General features: G+C 37.7%; 2 protein-coding genes across 15 annotated transcripts in view; both read right to left on the bottom strand.

Moving 5' to 3' along the window:
• LOC123764490 (probable G-protein coupled receptor CG31760) overlaps positions 1-2398 on the bottom strand; it is a 170056-nt gene extending 167658 nt beyond the window's left edge. For 5 of the 11 annotated variants that reach the window (XM_045752362.2, XM_069314506.1, XM_045752366.2 and 2 more), the window contains exons 1-2: positions 2093-2398; positions 83-350 (exon numbers count right to left, since the gene is read on the bottom strand). The gene's annotated coding sequence lies outside the window, so the exon portion shown is untranslated. Of the gene's footprint in view, positions 1-82; positions 467-2092 lie in introns of all 11 variants that reach the window. The other 6 variants (XM_045752363.2, XM_069314507.1, XM_069314509.1 and 3 more) reach the window with 3 other exon arrangements.
• A 3083-nt stretch (positions 2399-5481) lies between these two features.
• The window catches only part of LOC123764489 (uncharacterized), a 33478-nt gene continuing 20178 nt past the window's right edge, over positions 5482-18781 (bottom strand). For all 4 annotated transcript variants that reach the window (XM_045752359.2, XM_045752357.2, XM_045752360.2 and 1 more), the window contains 6 exons: positions 18214-18346; positions 17734-17940; positions 12642-17135; positions 10751-12270; positions 8196-8484; positions 5482-6857 (listed from right to left, as the gene is read on the bottom strand). In XM_045752359.2, the coding sequence (XP_045608315.2) occupies positions 5847-6857; positions 8196-8484; positions 10751-12270; positions 12642-17135; positions 17734-17940; positions 18214-18346 (7654 nt within the window). In that variant the 3' untranslated portion in view covers positions 5482-5846. The remainder of the gene's footprint in view (positions 6858-8195; positions 8485-10750; positions 12271-12641; positions 17136-17733; positions 17941-18213; positions 18347-18781) is intronic.

The following is an 18781-nucleotide window of genomic DNA, read 5'->3' as shown; positions in this document are numbered from 1 at the left end:
GAAACATACTTGAACTTGAGACCGTCGCTCTACCGTCCAGCCCAAGTAGTTGGGCACATAAACGCTTTAAAAAGTATCTTACCTTATCCAGCAGCTGTCCCACAGTGAGTCAGTGGTATTATCCCAGCGGCCTCCTCTCGCTTCTCTCTTGTGCACTGGTAGAGTGAAGCCTCGTCAACACACCCCATACACAGCCTAGTAGCTGGGTGTCGTACACTCTCTCTCTCACTTGTTACACCAACACATCTTTCTATTAGTCTAACTCTTCGATCTTAGCAGCTGATTAAATACTGGAGCTGACACATTCCATGTAATTATTTCATCTCTGTAATTTTTCCAGTTTCTTTGCACTGATTGGAAAGATTTTTGTTTCAATTATCATTAACAGTAAAGTTCAGTTTCGTTTTAAACAATATATCAAGCTAAACAAAAAAATTATTGCAGACGAGGAGTCACAATAACGTGGCTGAAATATGTTGACCAAACCACACACTAGAAAATGGACGACGACGTTTCGGTCCATCCTGGACCATTCTCCATACATTAAACTTAAAACGGGTTTATAACGGAGATATTTAACAATTAATACAAGTTAGATCACCAAACAGTCTTCAAGGTTGCACTATACACCCCCACAGTCTCTGAGTCCCTCAATGTTTGGTGTAGAGGTTACACCTTTCTTCACCTTACTGTGTTTTAATTATGATTTAGGGAGGATAGAAATAGCCTAAGCTACGCTATCCCTTTGAGATATATTTTTTCGTCTCAATAAATATACTTGAACTTGAACTTAATTATGATTTGTTCAGACGTATTCATATATGTACTGCCCTGCCGTATACATTCGCATGCTCCCCTGATGTATATACATATACGCCTACTGCTCTGACGTATACATATACGTACTACTCTGATGTATACAAATACAAACAGATCTGACGTACACATATTCGTACTACTCTGACGTATGCATAAGTATACTTCCCTGAAATATACATACACATACTGCCCTCACGTATACATACACGTACTGCCCTCACGTATACATACACATACTGTCCTCACGTATACATACACATACTATCCTCACGTATACATACACGTACTGCCCTCACGTATACATACACGTACTGCTTTAGCGTATACATAATTAGGGTCATTTACATTCAGGGTCCCTGTAGTACAGTCGGCTTCGTTCTCGACTCACAATCGAGAACCCCGAGTAGGACAGAAGTGGTTGGGCGCATGTTCTATCACCTAATGCGCCTACTCACCCAGCAGTAAATAGGTACCCAGGAGTTAGTCAGCTTATTATCGGGTTGCATCCTAAGAGGGGGGGGGGGGGGGTTGGTGACCTCGATATTATTATTGACCTTGAACTATTATAATAATACATACACATAGTCTTGACGTATACATATACGCACTGGTCTGATGTATACATACATGAACATCTCTCACGTACACATGCACATACTGTTCAAACATATACATACAAATGTATTGCTGTAATGCATGCATATTGCTCTGATATATACATAGACGAACTGCCCCTGGTGTATGCATACAGGTATTTTCCCTGGCGAATACATAAACGTACTTCTGTAACCCATACATACACGTATTGCCCCTGAAATATACATACAGCCCAGGCATGTATACACATACACACGTAGTCGTGGCGTATACATAGAGGTATATTGCCCTGGCGAATACATACACGTATTGCCTTTGCGAATACACACAGGTATTTCTGTAATCCATACATACACGTATTGTCCTGACATATACATACAGCCCAGGCATGTATACACACACACACACGTACTGTTGTGGCGTATACATACACGTACTGCCCTGGCGAATACACACAGGTACTTCTGTAACCCATACATACGCGTATTGTCCTGAAATATACATGCAGCCCAGGCATGTATACACACACACACACGTCGTGGCGTATACATACACATACCTCAGTCTGATACAACCAAACTAATATTGGGTTAGAAATAACCTAAGCTACTCTATTCCTCTGAGATGTATTTCTTTGTCTTAATAAACATACTTGAACTTGAACCAAACTAATTACCTGTTCACAATTAATCGAGAAGAAAATCACAGTTGATCCGATGGAAACTCAAATAGAGGCGTATTTAAGGTGGCTTGGACACATGGCGCTAAACCCGCGTCACCGCACGACGTGAATCAAGACGCAGAAACACTCAGGTTAAGCCCCAGTGTCTTCCAAGGCGTCAGAAAAGATGATTGGAAGACAAGAGTCGAGCGCGAGACCCCATCATCCCGAGTGAGGGTGAGGGGGCGAGGGGCGGCGGAGAGCGTCCGGACACGTCCGCTCGGCCTCGTGGTCGACGAGGGAATGATGTAGGACGAGGCTGGCGAGGGTGACAGGGCATACATTTATCTAATTCATTTGGATTTAAAATATTTTCACGAAAATAATATTGGGATATTTAACACTACAAACTTGGAAATGTTGTTTGCAGTCACTAATACACTAGTGTATTAGTGTTCTTTCCAGCGAGTTCCTTGTTTACATTGTTCAACTATTTGGGTTCAGGTATTGACATCTATTTTGTAATTTGGAAAACAAATTCAGAGGCTGTGAATGGGCGACACAAGTGACGCCTATTCTAACGAGGCAGACTATTATAACGGCTAATATTACGACAGTTAATATACTGAACAAGTTAAATTTAAACAGGCCACAGACCAAGTTTTGGGGTCGACCTGTCAGCGGTCGACCCCAAAACTGCATTTATTAATGTTAACTTAATATTATTATATATTAGCATACTGTGCATATTTAGACATTGGTTAGGTGTTTAGGTTCCATTGGCGATAATTTGTAATTGTAGTTCGTGGGTGAAGCATTTATAGTAGTCCGAACAAAAGTCGTCAGTGAATCACTCGTTCCGTAAGTGTCCGGACGTCATCAGTTGTGAGTCGTGTGTAAACCGTTTTTCATTCATAAACAGTGGGTTTGGCGGGTGCATGGAATGGACTTTGGCCTTTGTTTATGGCGGGCTGCTTGTCAAGCCTTAAGCTTCCTGCCCTTCCTCACCACACACTCACAAAGTTCATTAATCCAACATAAATAAATAAATAAATAAATAAAAATAAATAAAAATAAATAAATATGAATGAATGAATGAATAAATGAATAAATGAATAAATAAATAAATAAATAAAAATAAATAAACAAACTATATATATATATATATATATATATATATATATATATGTCGTACCTAGTAGCCAGAACGCACTTCTCAGCCTACTATGCAAGGCCCGATTTGCCTAATAAGCCAAGTTTTCATGAATTAATTGTTTTTCATCAACCTAACCTACCTAACCTAACCTAACCTAACCTATAAAGATAGGTTAGGTTAGGTTAGGTTAGGTAGGGTTGGTTAGGTTCGGTCATATATCTACATTAATTTTTACTCCAATAAAAAAAAATTGACCTCATACATAATGAAATGGGTAGCTTTATCATTTCATAAGAAAAAAATTAGAGAAAATATATTAATTCAGGAAAACTTGGCTTATTAGGCCAATCAGGCCTTGCATAGTAGGCCGAGAAGTGCGTTCTGGCTACTAGGTACGACATATATATATATATATATACACGTACATATAAAAAAAAGGGCCTGCCGGTGTCCAGCACACTAGACTACCCTCCAAGTGCTCTCAGCTGCAACATCTACTCTCGCTTCCCCGGGTGACGGTAGACACGTGCAGTTTTTGTATAAAGAATTACTTGCACCTTGTTATTAACGTAAATTTCACTCATATATATTTCTCTTCTTGATCTTGTGTAAAGCCAAGTGTTTAAGGGTTTTGTTTTCATCATCACTTATTCTTTTGGTGTAATAATAAAGTCATTTTTGTTACATTAAATGTTTGAAATTTTTATTCTCTTTGGATTTTACCCGCAGCTCTCACACAGAGGACACAAGCAGTTTTGTTTTCTTTGTTTTACTTTTTTTTTATTAATGTGTGATGGGCATAACACCTGCCCGAATAACCACTGCTCTGTTCCAGATTCTTGTCAGGTGTGGACAGAATTCAATCCAAAGTTATAAATGAACTGGCAGATGAATTATACCTACCATTGAAACTCCATTCCAGAAAATCTCTGGACCAAGGAATAGTCCCCCCCTGATTGGAAATACTGTATGCAGATTTCATACCTATTTTCAGAAGAGGCAGGAAGAGCTCAGTAGAGAACTATGGTCAGCTCAGCTTGACCTCACAAATCTGCAAGCTCATGGAGAGAATCCTATCTCTGTGAACAATCCCGTAAAATCTACACTTGGGTTTGTTAAAAATAGATCCTACCTTACAAACCTGCTCACGTTTTTGGAACGATAACCAGTATACATGGCCTTTGATAACGTTTATGATAAGGCACACATGAAAGACTAGCAAGGAAATTACTGGCACATGGAATGAGTGTTAAAATACTAAAATGGATAAAACAAGGAAACCAAAGAGTTCTCCTAAATGGAAATGAATTTGACAGGAGAATGTGGTGAGTGGGGTGCTGCAAGGTTGCATTTTGAGGGCAACCCCTTTTGTCATATACATCAATGACAGAGATGAGAATATTACAAACTATGTCATCAGATATGCAGATGACACTAAGATTTATGGCTAAGTGAGAAATTAAAATGATATTGAAGCCTTTCAAAGAGAACTACATGAATGCCACAGATGATCAAAAGACTATAAATGCTTTTTAATTATGAAATACATAAGACTGTGCATGTGGTGCATAACAATACTTGCCTCAACAACCAAATTAACAACATTACCTTGCAGCAAATCAATGAAAAAAAAGGACCTTGTAGTTAGAATCTATCATTCACTGAAAGTTTCACAACAAATGGGAGTTGCAGTAAAAAACTAGCCCATACCTAGGAACAGTCATGCAAACCTTTGACTTCAAGGAAAAGGTTTGATAGACAATAAGAGCTTGAAAGTGAGAATGTAATGAAAGAAGTGTACTTTATCATGTAAATATAATAAGAATAGGGTACAACTAGACCAGCTCCAACTCATTGGTTCATAAGCCACAATTAACTGCCCTCCAGCATTCGGCCAGAAGAGGAACTTTATAAACTACACTAAACCACCTTTCGGAAAAGTGGGAAGAACAAACCCCTACTACGACAAGGCAGTACCTGTGAGGAGAATAGTAGATAGAACCCTTGCATATGTGGCCAAGTTCAAGGAACTGCCAAATACAAAGTGCAAATCGCAAAACATTTGTCTATATTTTGTATTTTTCACTCAGTTCAAGTGTTAGTTAAAAAACTGATGTTATGAAGCCATCTTTGTGATGGTAGAACAAATGTTGAAAAATATGAATGTAACAAACTGAGAAAAATATTATTAGAGAATTGAGAGAGACTTAAGGAAACACGCTGAATAAAAGGTAAAAAAATTGGCTGATAACATGACAAACATTTCCTTTTAATCTTAAAGCTTCAAGTCAGGTATCTATTGTTGTGGTCATAGTTTGATAATCTCTTGCCATACATCATTTTCTTCAAAAGAAAATTTATCTAAAATTATCATCTTTTCTAAAAATATAATATAGGAAACTTACCATAAATACCGGCATATATCCACAGGCAATTGAAAGAAACTATTTTATAAATATGAGAATATGATATACCTAATGATGTGATGAAGGACTGCAGGTCATAAGTGTAAACTTTGAACACAGCCTGAATGAAAAAAACTCTATCATTAACATAATTCAAAATGCATTTATCATTGATGAATCACATGACCAGAAATGTTCCCTCCCAAATTTAGCCATATAACAATTTCTTCACATCACTGGGGACGGTCCATGATGATTCAGAACTAGTTTCATGTTTACCGTAATCACCATCAAATCCCGCTGGTAGGGATTCCTCTCTCCTGCTTCCTGGGCCAGCCAGTGATGAAGCTGCCGAGGTGTCCGAGTCCACCTCAGAAATGCGGTCTAGTGACAGTGGAAAAGTGGTATTTATTTGATGAAATATATCTGAGTTGGATTTAAATGTATGTTTCCTATCTAATGATTGTTCAGGTACATTGACTGTTTTTTGTTTATTTTCACTGTTTTCATTTCTTTTAGTGCGTTCACTTTTCATTTGTAATGAACACGATGATGACTTACTAGATTCTCTATGAAATGACAATGATTTTTTTTTTTCAACAGGACCCAAGCACTTTATCAAATTATCCAGCTCAGTTTGAACACTACTAATATTTGCAATGTTTAGCTTATGTAATAAATTAACATTATTTTTATCTGCTGGAACCTTACGACTAACAGGTGAAATGGTTAAGGAGCTTCCATCATTTGTCGTCAATGAGATTTGTTCCTCTTTTCTTCTTCGATCTAAGCATCTAGGCAAGCTCTTTCCTGCTGGTAAAGAATCTCTTCTGCTTCTATTATGTGACTTAAGTTTACAACTGGACTTCAGTCTATCTACACATTTTTTTTGAGAATGTATGGCAGTTCTAATATCAGCAGATGTTCCGTGCAATCTTAAGTTATGATGACTTTCATTCGTGCTATTACTAGCACTAGAAATACGTGGAGAATCATTTGGTAGTTTCTTGATAAGGAGATCTCTGTGTGTTACTAATTCTTCCTCATGATCAACAAGAAGTTTAGCCACATCTTCCTCTCGCTTTCTTTGGTGATGTTCTCGAAGATGTGCACGCTGGTCTTCTCTCTCTCGACTTCGCTCACGCAACTGCTTTCCACAAAGTCCTTGGTTCTCCATTTTTATGGCAGGCAAATTATTCATTACCATTTTTGCTTGTTTCTGACAAATAAATGAGCATAATTAGAAACATTTAAAATTGAGTAGTTATTATATTATCAAGAATTACTTTTCATAACATCAATCACAAAATAAAACAAATTGTATATATTCTGCATGGACAAGGGTGGTAGACAAATCTACATACTCTTTTAGATAGATGGTAGGGGGAAACACTACATTTTGTTTGATAAACAGACACCAGATACATAGATATGGTAGCCCTCGCCACATGCAAGGGAAAAATCTTGTAAGAAACAAAAACTGTAAGGAAGTGCTTGACAGTTGCACAGACTCTGGAGTTAATTCAAAAACTCGTCAAAGGATATTCCCACTCACAAGTAGCAGCAGAGCTTAAAATTATCAAAAGTACATTACATGACATCAAAAAGCAGAAGGAAATACTATTCAAATATATGAGCTTCAATATATGCAACACGTTCTGGTGCTGCAAGTTTAAGGAAGGCAGTAAAGGCTGTTTAGTATCCACAATTGCATGCTGCAGTGTACAATTGGTTCATTCTGCTCTGCACAATTGGCATTTCAATACAACTTGAAGAGCTTTAAGTTGCAGCAAATAAACTTGCCATTCAATTATATTATTTTCATCAAGCAAAACACATTTTAGGGGCCTTAATTAATATTTATAAAAAAAATTTCTGCCATTTCAACAACTTCGGACAAAGCGGAGCCCCGCATTTAACGATCCGGGTACAGCCCTATGTAGCTCGTTTAATTGAGTGGATACTGTTATGTGACCTGGAGGGAGGGGGGACCTAGATATAAGCCCAAAGTATATACAGTATACTGTAAACATTGGTTTCCTGTTCTGCAATAAAATGAATTACTGTAATATTAGTACAGTACTTGATGTTTATTATTATTATTATTAGTATAATTATTAATTATTATTATTGGCTCCCAGTGGGTGGAGAAAGTCCCAGAACTGTGATAATCAGAGGGGGTCTTGAGATACTGTGCAGCAAACTTCAAGAAGCTACAAAGGGGTCCAGCCTTAAAAATAGTATCACTGATAATAGTATTATACTATTAAGGCCCCTACAATATATAGTAAAATTACTGTGTATCAATGTTAAAATTTGTGTAAATATTTGAACACGTAATCCATTATGGATCTAATTGCATTGAAGAATTTGTTTTTGTCTTTGGAAGCCTCTCCTAAAATGTCCCTACTATAAATAGCCTGCTAGAGGTAGAAGTCTCGAAGCTTCCTGCACAGTCTTGGAGTGAATCCATAAATAAGCATGCAAGCTCCCACAGCAGTGCAAGGGCTAAGCAAAAGCAACTCCTACTTCATATGAAGACACAGTATACCAATACCTTAGAAGAAGTAGAGTTCTTGTAAGTGTTCAACTGTGTATTGCTGATGGTGTTTCGGCTCATAGCTTGAGCTTCCGCCGATCGCCTTTCTCGCTGTTTCTTCATCCATGCACGAACTTCAGCTCTTCTCTGCTGCCTGTTTGTGTCTGTGTGTGAAGGTGAAGCATCGTGTCTTGTTGAGCACGGCTCAGGTGAAGCATCATGACTAGTTGAGCACTGCTCAGGTGAAGCATCGTGACTAGTTGAGCACTGCTCAGGTGCACAAGTGGGCGGGTTGCTTGACCATGATCTGGAATGGCATGTTGCTGCCTATAATAACGTCAAGCTTAACAAGATAGATAAGCATCGATTGCATTAGGGAAATTCTGAACGATGGTGGTTATTATGGTAGATGTTGTGTTGATGGTTGTTAAGGTGATACAGTAGTGGTGGTTGTTATATTAACACTTTCGCGCTATCTGGACGCGCCGGCGCGTTCGGTTTCGTCTAACGTAAACGCATAGTGGACGTAAAGTTATGTCTACTTTTAAAATATTTGTATAAAATTCAATTTTTATCCGATTTACTTTGGGTTTGTTTCAAACTGCGTGCTATGAGGCTCTCTTTCTCACCACTAGGCTGCATGGTACAATAAGTTCATGAAAGGTGTGGATAACTTCGATCAAATGGTATTTTGTCCCAAACGGGTTGCAGGTGGGTGACTTTAGCCGTTTATACTGGTAATTCTTCCCCCATATCATGTATTATATGCATATGTCTGTTTAGGGAATTTTATTCCGATCAATATACAACCAAAAATAACTGTGTGCAACAAGTATAAACTTGACAAACATAACAAAAGTAAAAATATTTCGTGTGTGTTTGACGCTCACTGATATGTTCCAGCGTTGTTTTATATTTGTCGCTATTCTAACTTACGCTTTGTTGATATTTTTTACCTATGGGCACATAGAACATTCTATTGTGAACACATTGACATAAAAATGAATGACGTACATAGAAAATTAATGTCATGAGAGTGAAATAAGTATAAACTTTCAAAGCGCCGTGCGTCGTCCCGTCACCGATACCGGGTAACAATTTCACCACTTCCCACACTCTTGCGGGCGGGCTGCATCATTATTCTACGCTTATATTCATATCACCGTGTTGGGAATTTCATTGCGAGTCCATTGATACCAAAATTAACGCTGTAGAACAAGTGTGAGATGATTACAATCCCAAGAGTAAAAACATTTTGTTGCTGATGGGCGCTCACGGCGAGTCATCTACGTAGTTATTTATTTGGTGCTGGTATCCCTATATGTTTCGTGACTTATTTTACTGATGTTCTTCTAGAGAACTTTATTGCGAACACGTTGGTACCAAAATGAAATACGTAGCATGAGAATTAAGGTCAGAAGAGTAAAAAGAGTATACACATTTTTGTTTTTACGCTTAAGCGATAAAAACGAAGCGCGCACATTCGGTTGGCTGAGTGACCTTTGCGGAGAGCTCGAAAGTGTTAAGGTGATACAGTAGTGGTGGTGGTTAAGGTGATGCAGTAGTGGTTGTAATTAAGGTGATACAGTAGTGGTGGTTGTTATATTAAGGTGATACAGTAGTGGTGGTGGTTAAGGTGATGCAGTAGTGGTTGTAATTAAGGTGATACAGTAATGGTGGTTGTTATATTAAGGTGATACAGTAGTGGTGGTGGTTAAGGTGATGCAGTAGTGGTTGTAATTAAGGTGATACAGTAGTGGTGGTTTTAGTGGTGGTTGTGATGGTGGTGGTTGTGATGGTGGTTGTTATAGTAATGGTGATGGTTGTGGCTGTTGATGATGTGTGGTGGTGGTGGTTGTGGTAATAGTTGTTGTAATGGGATGCTGGTTGTTGTGGCTATGATGATGATGGTGGTTGTGGTTATTAAGGTGGATTGGATGATGATTGTTGTGGCTATGGTAATGGTGGTTGTGGTAATTAAGGTGGTGATTGTTGTGGTGGTGGTAGTCATTGCGATGGTGGTGGTTCTTGTGGTGGTGGTGGTGGTTGTGGTAATTAAGGTGGTGATTGTTGTGGTGGTGGTAGTCATTGCAATGGTGGTGGTTCTTGTGGTGGTGATGGTGGTTGTGGTGATAGTGGTTATGGTAATGGGATGGTGATGGTGGCTGTATCACATTCTAAGGGATATTTTCAATAATCATCCACTATCTCTTTTTTTTACAAAGAAGTAAATAACTGAAGATCAAACAGGTTGATCTTCAGAATTGGGTAGTAGTCTTTTTAAAGAATATGGCTGTGGAATAAACAAATTTGTGATGTACAATTCATTACACACAGAAATCACAATAGCGTGATGCATCAAATGAACAAATCCACAAGGGCTGTGACGAGGATTCGAACCTGCGTCAGAGAGCATCCCAGATGCTGCCTTAATCGACTGAGCTACTGTAGCTACGGCTTATTGAGCTACTTAATCGTAGCTCAGTCGATTATGGCAGCGTCTGGGATGCTTTCGGACGCAGGTTCGAATCCTCGTCACGGCCCTTGTGGATTTGTACAGTTCCTATTCTTACCCAAGGTTTGTTAGATCAAGATGAAATTTAGGTGAATCCATCCCTGTCTCTTGCTCATTCATTTTATCCTCTCTTTCAACCCAGTCAGCTCTTGAAATCCTTCCAGCTATTCTTCCATCAACTACTTCTTGAATGTCTGTCATTCCATTCATTTCGATATCTTTTTTATTTAAAAAACCTTCGCAATCTGTCTTTGAATGTCCTTTAAATTTTGAACTTCCATTATTCTCAAGGGACTTTGTCTTAAGATAAGATTTTGAAAAAGGACTCGAAGTGTCTTGAGAATGTTTTGTTGTACACATTTCTTCACACATTATCATCTCATCAATCATTTCATCTGTTACCTCCTCTAGGTTTACTGTCTCAAAAAAGTTCAAAAGCATGTCTGGGTTTCCACTTTTTTTATATGAAGATAACATTTCTTGCCATCTCAGAGGCTTTACAAATGCGTTGCTTGTAATATCATGGGCCAAATTTTTTTTATTTTTAGACGAAGATTGCTGGATGTTTTCATCTAATGCTTGATATCTGCGAGTCTTAAGTCTTTCTTTCTCCAAATTCTCCGAGATCTGAAGGAGATGATTCACTTTTGATAGCAAATTCCGTGATTCATCAAGACCCAATGCAGTTTCTATAGCTTGTTGCTCTAGTTCTTCAATATCTTGGCTATTACCTTTACAATCCAAAATTTGTTCCTCCTTTCCTGTCTTTCCATCTTCCACTGAGATATGGTAACTCATTTTGTATACATCTTCAAGTGTTATTCTTCCATCAGAAAATGCTTCAAAGAGCTCATTCATTGTAATTGTATTATTACCTTTAAAAAGATCTTCCGGTGAACTTTTTGAGCACGTTAGAGGCAACTCAATTTTTGGATATTCACTACTGCCTTGTGCAGCTTGACTGTCAGTAAACACCACATCCTCCGCCTTCATTTCTTCTGATATGATATTTTCTCTATCTTGTGTATCGTTATGCTTGAAAACATCATCATATTTATCTTTTGCAGACGATTCATTAATTAAGAAAGTATGAAGTGTTTCCAATCGTTTAGTGGCAATGTCATCTTTAACATCCTTATTTATACCATTTTCCACAGAGTTACTTAGGACTACGATTTGTTCAGTAACATCAGATGCACTAGGCAGCACATCTGGTTTGTCATTATGAATGGTTTTATAAAGTTCATCTCCAATCTCTTCAAGCTGCCTTTGGGCAACTTCCTGCGGAATGTCAGCTATGCGAACCACCTCTCCAGGTGTGCCTATCTCGTGGGATAACTTAGTGAAATAGTTGAGATCTGTGGTCGTAGTCACTACAGCATGAGTTACACTAGTTGTAGGAAACGGTGTGTAATGAGAGGAAGAAATATCATGAGATGGCAGTAGGTGAGCCTGAGGAACCCATTGCTGAGGTAGTGGGTGACATGAAAGATCATCTTGTGGTGGTTGTTCATAAAAACATGGAGTATTATCAGTTGAAACTGAAGCATCCTTTGTCGTTTCAACTTGAGTCTGAGTCTGCAAAAAGAATGCAATAGCCTCTTAACAATGCTTCATATTACAATAGATCACTTTTGCCTAAAAATTAATATATATAATTCTCAGTAGTCTGATGCAGCATATCAGTAAATAAATCAAACTGTACAGTGCTGATTGTCACGTGTGTTACACTATCTATATATAACTTGTTCCTAAGGAAACTTAAGGCTTCTGAGAAGTCCTTGAGGTAAGTTATCCAAACATTTAATCCATCTTTCTGAGTTAGAGATATACATATGCTGAAAAATTCTAAAAGTGGATTTAATGATTACTGAACATTAATTATTAACTGGGCCAAGCCTAATGAATCCTCCATATTTTAAGATACCTAAACAAATTAATATTCATACCTGTACTTCACAGCTTTTGAGAGGCGTTGTCTGATCCAAGTCAATAGTGCTCATTTCAGTCCATGAATCCTTAACTTTGATGATTCTTTCTTCAATTAATTTATTTTGTAACTTTTCATGTGGCGATCCCTGACTCACAGGTGATGAGGATAACTCTACCTTTTGTAACTTCTCTTGTGGTAAGCCCCAACTCACAGGTGATGAGGATAACTCTACCTTTTGTAACTTCTCTTGTGGTAAGCCCCAACTCACAGGTGATGAGGATAACTCTACCTTTTGTAACTTCTCTTGTGGTAAGCCCCAACTCACAGGTGATGAGGATAACTCTACCTTTTGTAACTTCTCTTGTGGTAAGCCCCAACTCACAGGTGATGAGGATAACTCTACCTTTTGTAACTTCTCTCGTGGCAAGCCCCGACTCACAGGTGATGAGGATAACCCTACCTTTTCGTCAGTTCCATTCTCTCTCCTTCCCAACTCAATATTACCTTGAATATCTACTCCTTCACTGTCACAGGAAATTATTTCTTTATTATCTTTGACTTTAACATGCTGAAACCCACTGAGAACTTGTGATACAGTCTGTGTCTCTTTATTACATGTGAAAAGCTGGCAATGACTTTGGGAAACAGTATCCACCCGTTGTATAGGTTCATATCGATCTCTGGAGTCCAGTGTTCCATCTCTCTTATTAAAACTTGGCAAAATATTTGTAAATGTACTCGTTTCATATTTATCAGCATATTCTTTAGCCTTTTTAATAAAATCTTTATCTACACTCTCATCTTGAGCATTTGATTTTTCAAACCCCTCTCCTTCACTCCCAGATGGAAGTTTTCTACATACTTCCTTTTCCTCAATTTCAACCAAGTTTTGACTTATATGTGGTTTATTTAATTTGAGAGTTTTAAATTTTTGGTGTTTATCTTTAATCACATTTGCCATATAATATGAGAAAACCTGTTTAGGATCGACGAACTTAAAGTTAGGACCAGTTTTTTCTCTTGGTTGGGAATAGGAAGAGACAGGTAAAGTTAATAGTTTCATATTTTTACTGGTAATTTGTTGTTGTGGTAACTGCTTGGTCCCGTTTCTTTGATGGTTATGAGTTTTTATGTTCACTGGATAGTCTGAGCAACCTTTGCCTGGGAGAGTCAAAATGGCATTACTATTCTTGGAGTTTACTTGTAATATTTTCCCTGCTGGAAGTCGTTTTAGCAGTAATGGCGGATGTTTTGTCGAAGATGCTACATCATCCATAGAATGTTTGGGTAATACTAACAGTTTCACTTTTCTGTTAATTTTTCCATCTTTTTCCATAAAGGTTTGTGGTTTTCCTTGACCACAATACTGTTGCTCGCCCAAATTGTATGCAAGATTGGTTGAAATGGGTTTGAGTCGAGTTGGTATTGGTTTTAATATCATGCCATTTTTGTTCCACCATTCTGCTTTCTTAGGCTTAACTATTTCTTTTAAAGTATGTGTTGCACCAAATTTATCTTCATCTTTTCCTGTGATAGGTCTCTTAGAAAACTCAAACTTGTTTCTTTTTATTATATTTTCCTGAATACGATTTTGGCTTGCAATGCTAAAATCACATTCATCTTCAAGATCTGAAGCGTGTAATGAGTCTGGTAGTGTGATATCATCTAGAGTATCATCTACAGGTGGACCAATAGAGCAATTAGAGGTGCTTGTAGCATCACAGCTGAGGTCTGATATGCTTAATCTTTTCCTTTCTTGACTTGTTGCAAATGGCTTGTAAAGCCATTTTGGAGATGTACTATTTTTGTTTTCAAATATTTCTGAAGCTGTCTCAATAGGGGTGAGCCTTATTTTTTTCTCGGAGTTAGATGGTAATATTTTATGTTGAAGACTCAACTTTCCCGCCTCTTTCACTTCAATTATTACATTAGGAAGCTTATGTAAACTCTTATGCTTGGCTGTAAATAGTCTTGAACTGTTATTACAGCCGGAGTTCTGGGCTCCATTTTTCTGCTTAGTTTGCTCATACACTTCTTTGACTTTATTCCTAGCTTTAGTTTTGCCCTTTTTATCCACATTAGTTTCCTTTCTCAGGTTTTCATACTCTTTCTTTGACTGGCTGGAAGTGATGTCCGTAGTTATAATTGTTTCTCCTAATTCTTCTACTGAATGACTTGCTTGACAGACTTCAGGCTTATTTTGCCACAATACTTTACTAGCAGTTTTAATAATGGCAATATCTTGGTATTCTTCCTCTATTACTCCTTTCTCAATACTCACATTACCAGAGCTGGCAGCATTCTGAGGACTGTGGGAGCAATCTTCGGTAACAATATCATTTACATTAGTTTTTCCCTCAAATTTTATATTTTGTGATTTTTCTACTGCAGGACTGTGTGTTTTAATACTGGAGGATGAGGGCTGTGCTAGATTATACTCAATCTTATGAAGATTCATGGAGTTCAAGGCTTTCTTATCTTGTTCATCTACAGTGGCATCCACTGCAACCATTTTATTTGCACAACTCTTAATGTGTGCACTCGATGAATTGCTTGTCACATTTTCTTTAATTATAGCATCATCATCAACATCCACTGCTGAGAAGCCATTAATTCCATGTTTAATTTGATTTAAAATACAAGAAGATTTATCTTCCTGATCATTTGCTGCAGTATCAATTGTAGGATTTAGGTTACAAGAACTTTGTATTTCTTCTTTCTGCATATACTCAAAATCTTTACGTCCAGTTGTAGTCAAGACACCCAGACTTCCATTTGTATAATTTTCAATTTCTTGTACACCCATACTGGAGGTTGTAGGAAGTGTATCTATCTCTGATGACCTATTGACTACTTCCCTTACTGAATGTTCCTCCTCTTGAGCACCATTAGATGAAGCAACACACTCAAACACTACATCTATTTCTTTAGCACCATCGACCACTTCGGATGAAGACCTGGCCTGGAATGCTGTTTGCTTACATTGATTGGTCTTCTGTTCCTTATTCCTCTCAGCTGGCACCTCTGTATCCATTGTCTTTGCAGCTTGTTCCTTCTTGTTTCCATGTGTCATTGGAGTGCTCTCAAGTGTATTATGTAAACTAGATGAATATAAGCATTCCCAACCAAGGGCTAAAATGATATCTTCAAGGCCGAGATCAACTTTCTTTTTAGTACAGTTTTTGACTGTATTGACTGTGATGGTAGGAAAGCAAAATTTCCTTTCGCTGCTCATCATCCAACTCACTAATTTAATCAATTCTTGCAAGTGATCAGATTTCACACCAAATGTTTGGCAATTAGGAAGACACAAAAGATTATTCAATGGCGAGTTTTGATTTGAACATGTCCCTTGGGAAGAGGCTACATCAGTGGAATTTAGCTTCAAGAACATATTTTTCTTCTGATACTTAGTTACACTAACTGACCGACATCTCCTGTTATACACAGTAGGTGTGACTTGCTTCCTCATTGACGAATATGACTTGCTTCTTCTGCGCTCCGTATTCCACTTGCTTAAACGTTTATTTGGCATAGAACATTCCTGCTTAAAATATGAGTCTACACCTTTTGTTGTATGATGGCATGGATTATTTTGACTGATTAAATTATTCTTCTGGAAAATAAACGAATTATGATGTGGACGATTACGTCTCAAACCATTTGTATCAAATGTATGATTATGTAAATGAGCAACTGTCAGACTGTCTCCCTGCCAAATCTTGGTATAATCTAAGTTCCGAAAGAATCCCTTTTTTCCCATGGAACTTTTGCCATCACTTGTATTAAGTACATCACTGCAATTTATATTATCAAAAATATTTTGTTGAAGATGCTCTGTACAATCTTCATGTTTACTCTGAAATATCTGAGTTTTAATCTTCATTCCTTGAAACTCTCTCTTCTTTATTACATCACTGAACTGGGTAAGATGAGGGATCTGTGTTAATTGCTGTGGAAACATTTCAGCATCCCGTGCAAAGGTCATACTGGCAAAAAGAAACACAAATTTCCTAAATTCTTCACTCACACTTTCAGCTGTTGTTTGGGGAGTAGAGGACATGTCTATGACATTTGCACTCTGATCAAAGGTGGTGGTGTTCCCTAATGCAGCTTCCTTACATTTTCTGCTGGCATCACGCTCTATTTCTTTCAAACACTCCTTCTCATATATATGGTATAACTGAGTATATGTATCAATTAGAGATTCACGCCTCCCTGATTTCTTCTCTTCAGGAGAATTATTGACTTCAGGACTAGCCACATTCGTAGTCTTCCAGAGATCATAAAGTCTATTGGCTCTTTCTTTTAACAATGAAGGTAACTGGGATGGACTTGGAATAATGTGGGCCAAAGCTAGGGCAACTGTCGGAAGTGACGGGCTATTACTAGCCGCTGTTAATGCAGTAGCAATTAATTCATCCCTCCAAGAACTGGAATCTATCAGCTTGTAGAGCACTTGCACCCAAGTCAGTATTTCTGCTGTATATGATCCTTGACTGCTTTTCTTCTGAAAAGATCAAGCAAAATATAAACTAAAAATAATTACTGAACAAGACAAATAAAGAAATATAATCTTGAATTAGTTTAATTCAAAGAAATAAATCATTACAAAGGAACGTAATTCACACAATACTCATCAAACACTGTAGCAAGAGCAAAGATCAGCATATATTCTTCTCATCCATTCCAACAAGAAATTTTGTGTTCCAAGTGGAATAAAATAACAGGTGTTAGAATACATAAGAAAACCTCTTTTCTAAGCACCACTGTACTCTCGGATGCACCCTACTGCAAAATCAATTAATGTCCCATTGATAAATATTGAAAGCTGATATAAATAGTCTCCCAAAATGTGAATAGTATTAGATTACAGAGGATAATGAATGAAAGAATACAGTTATTAAATTTTTTTGCAACTAAATTAAATGCATGAGAACAGTTGTAAGATAAAACCAGTATTTATGTACAGAAACAAAGTTAGGGAAGGTAACGTGAAAACTTTCTAAATAACAGAATGACAGATAGGAAGCAAGATGATATTTCTCTAATACAAGTAAGTATTAGTGGGACACAGTAACATCATCATCTGTGGAAAATAATTTCACCTTATATATAGATGAGGAATTCACAGTAGATTTTCGTACACACAAAGACAACTTGTCTCGAACATGAAGAATCCAAAGTTGACCTAGAAGTTTTTGCCACAGCCGAGTGATTCCTGACCACTCTGAGCCCTGGGGAGACTTGTCTGCTTCAACATTACCCAGCGCTTCAACCAGGATATCTAACTCCTTTCTATATGTGTCTGATACCTGCAAGGAAGTTTTGTTATGAAAATAATTATTGGTTAGATCCTGATTAGCCTTCAGTATTTCCATCACCCTCAAATGTTTAATACATTTGAATGGGCACTTGAAGCAGTTATGGAATTTCACATGCTGATTTGTCCATCACACAATGCCACAGTTATCACTGCTTCCTTACAATTTGGTCTAAGAATTGTCTCGGCAAAATATATCTACAATAAAATATACATTATAATTCATTAAATTAAAGTCTATACATAGCAAAAAGAAATGGCTAACCTCTTTGGAGTAAGGTTGATAATTATAGCACACGTCCTGGAGTAACGGTTGTGCTATTCCGGCTGCACTGACGACAGAGCAAAACACCCTAACCCAGCCAGCTATTTTCATCCGTAAAGTCCTTTCGTCACATCTGTAGCAGAAAATGAATTAATACGTTTGTATTCATCAAGCATCTATTTTTAATACAAATACACAAGCACTTTCACTAATACACTTATACATCATTTGCCTAATAGTAACTGATAGCTACCTTGACCTTGAGGTGCTTCCGGGGCTTAGCGTCCCCGCGGCCCGGTCGTCGACCAGGCCTCCTCCTAGCTAAGTGCAAACAAAGTCAGCTCCTGCACATCAATTCTTGCAGATGATACAAAGCTGATGATAAGTGTGGAGACTGCATAGGACTCCTCAGTCTCCACACTAACCTAAACACAGCGAATATTTTCATGCATTTTCAGAGGCATTGTACATCCATGGATTTTGGGAGGCTAGTGATATTTTCAATAACCCAATCATATTTTTTGGACTCCCCAGTACCCCTGACCAAACTGGTTCAATGGCTCCACCC

Source organism: Procambarus clarkii, chromosome 79, assembly GCF_040958095.1.
Source record: "Procambarus clarkii isolate CNS0578487 chromosome 79, FALCON_Pclarkii_2.0, whole genome shotgun sequence".
Classification (NCBI taxonomy): domain Eukaryota; kingdom Metazoa; phylum Arthropoda; class Malacostraca; order Decapoda; family Cambaridae; genus Procambarus; species Procambarus clarkii.
Note: the sequence above shows the minus strand (reverse complement) of the source record. Positions and strands in the feature narration are given on the sequence as shown.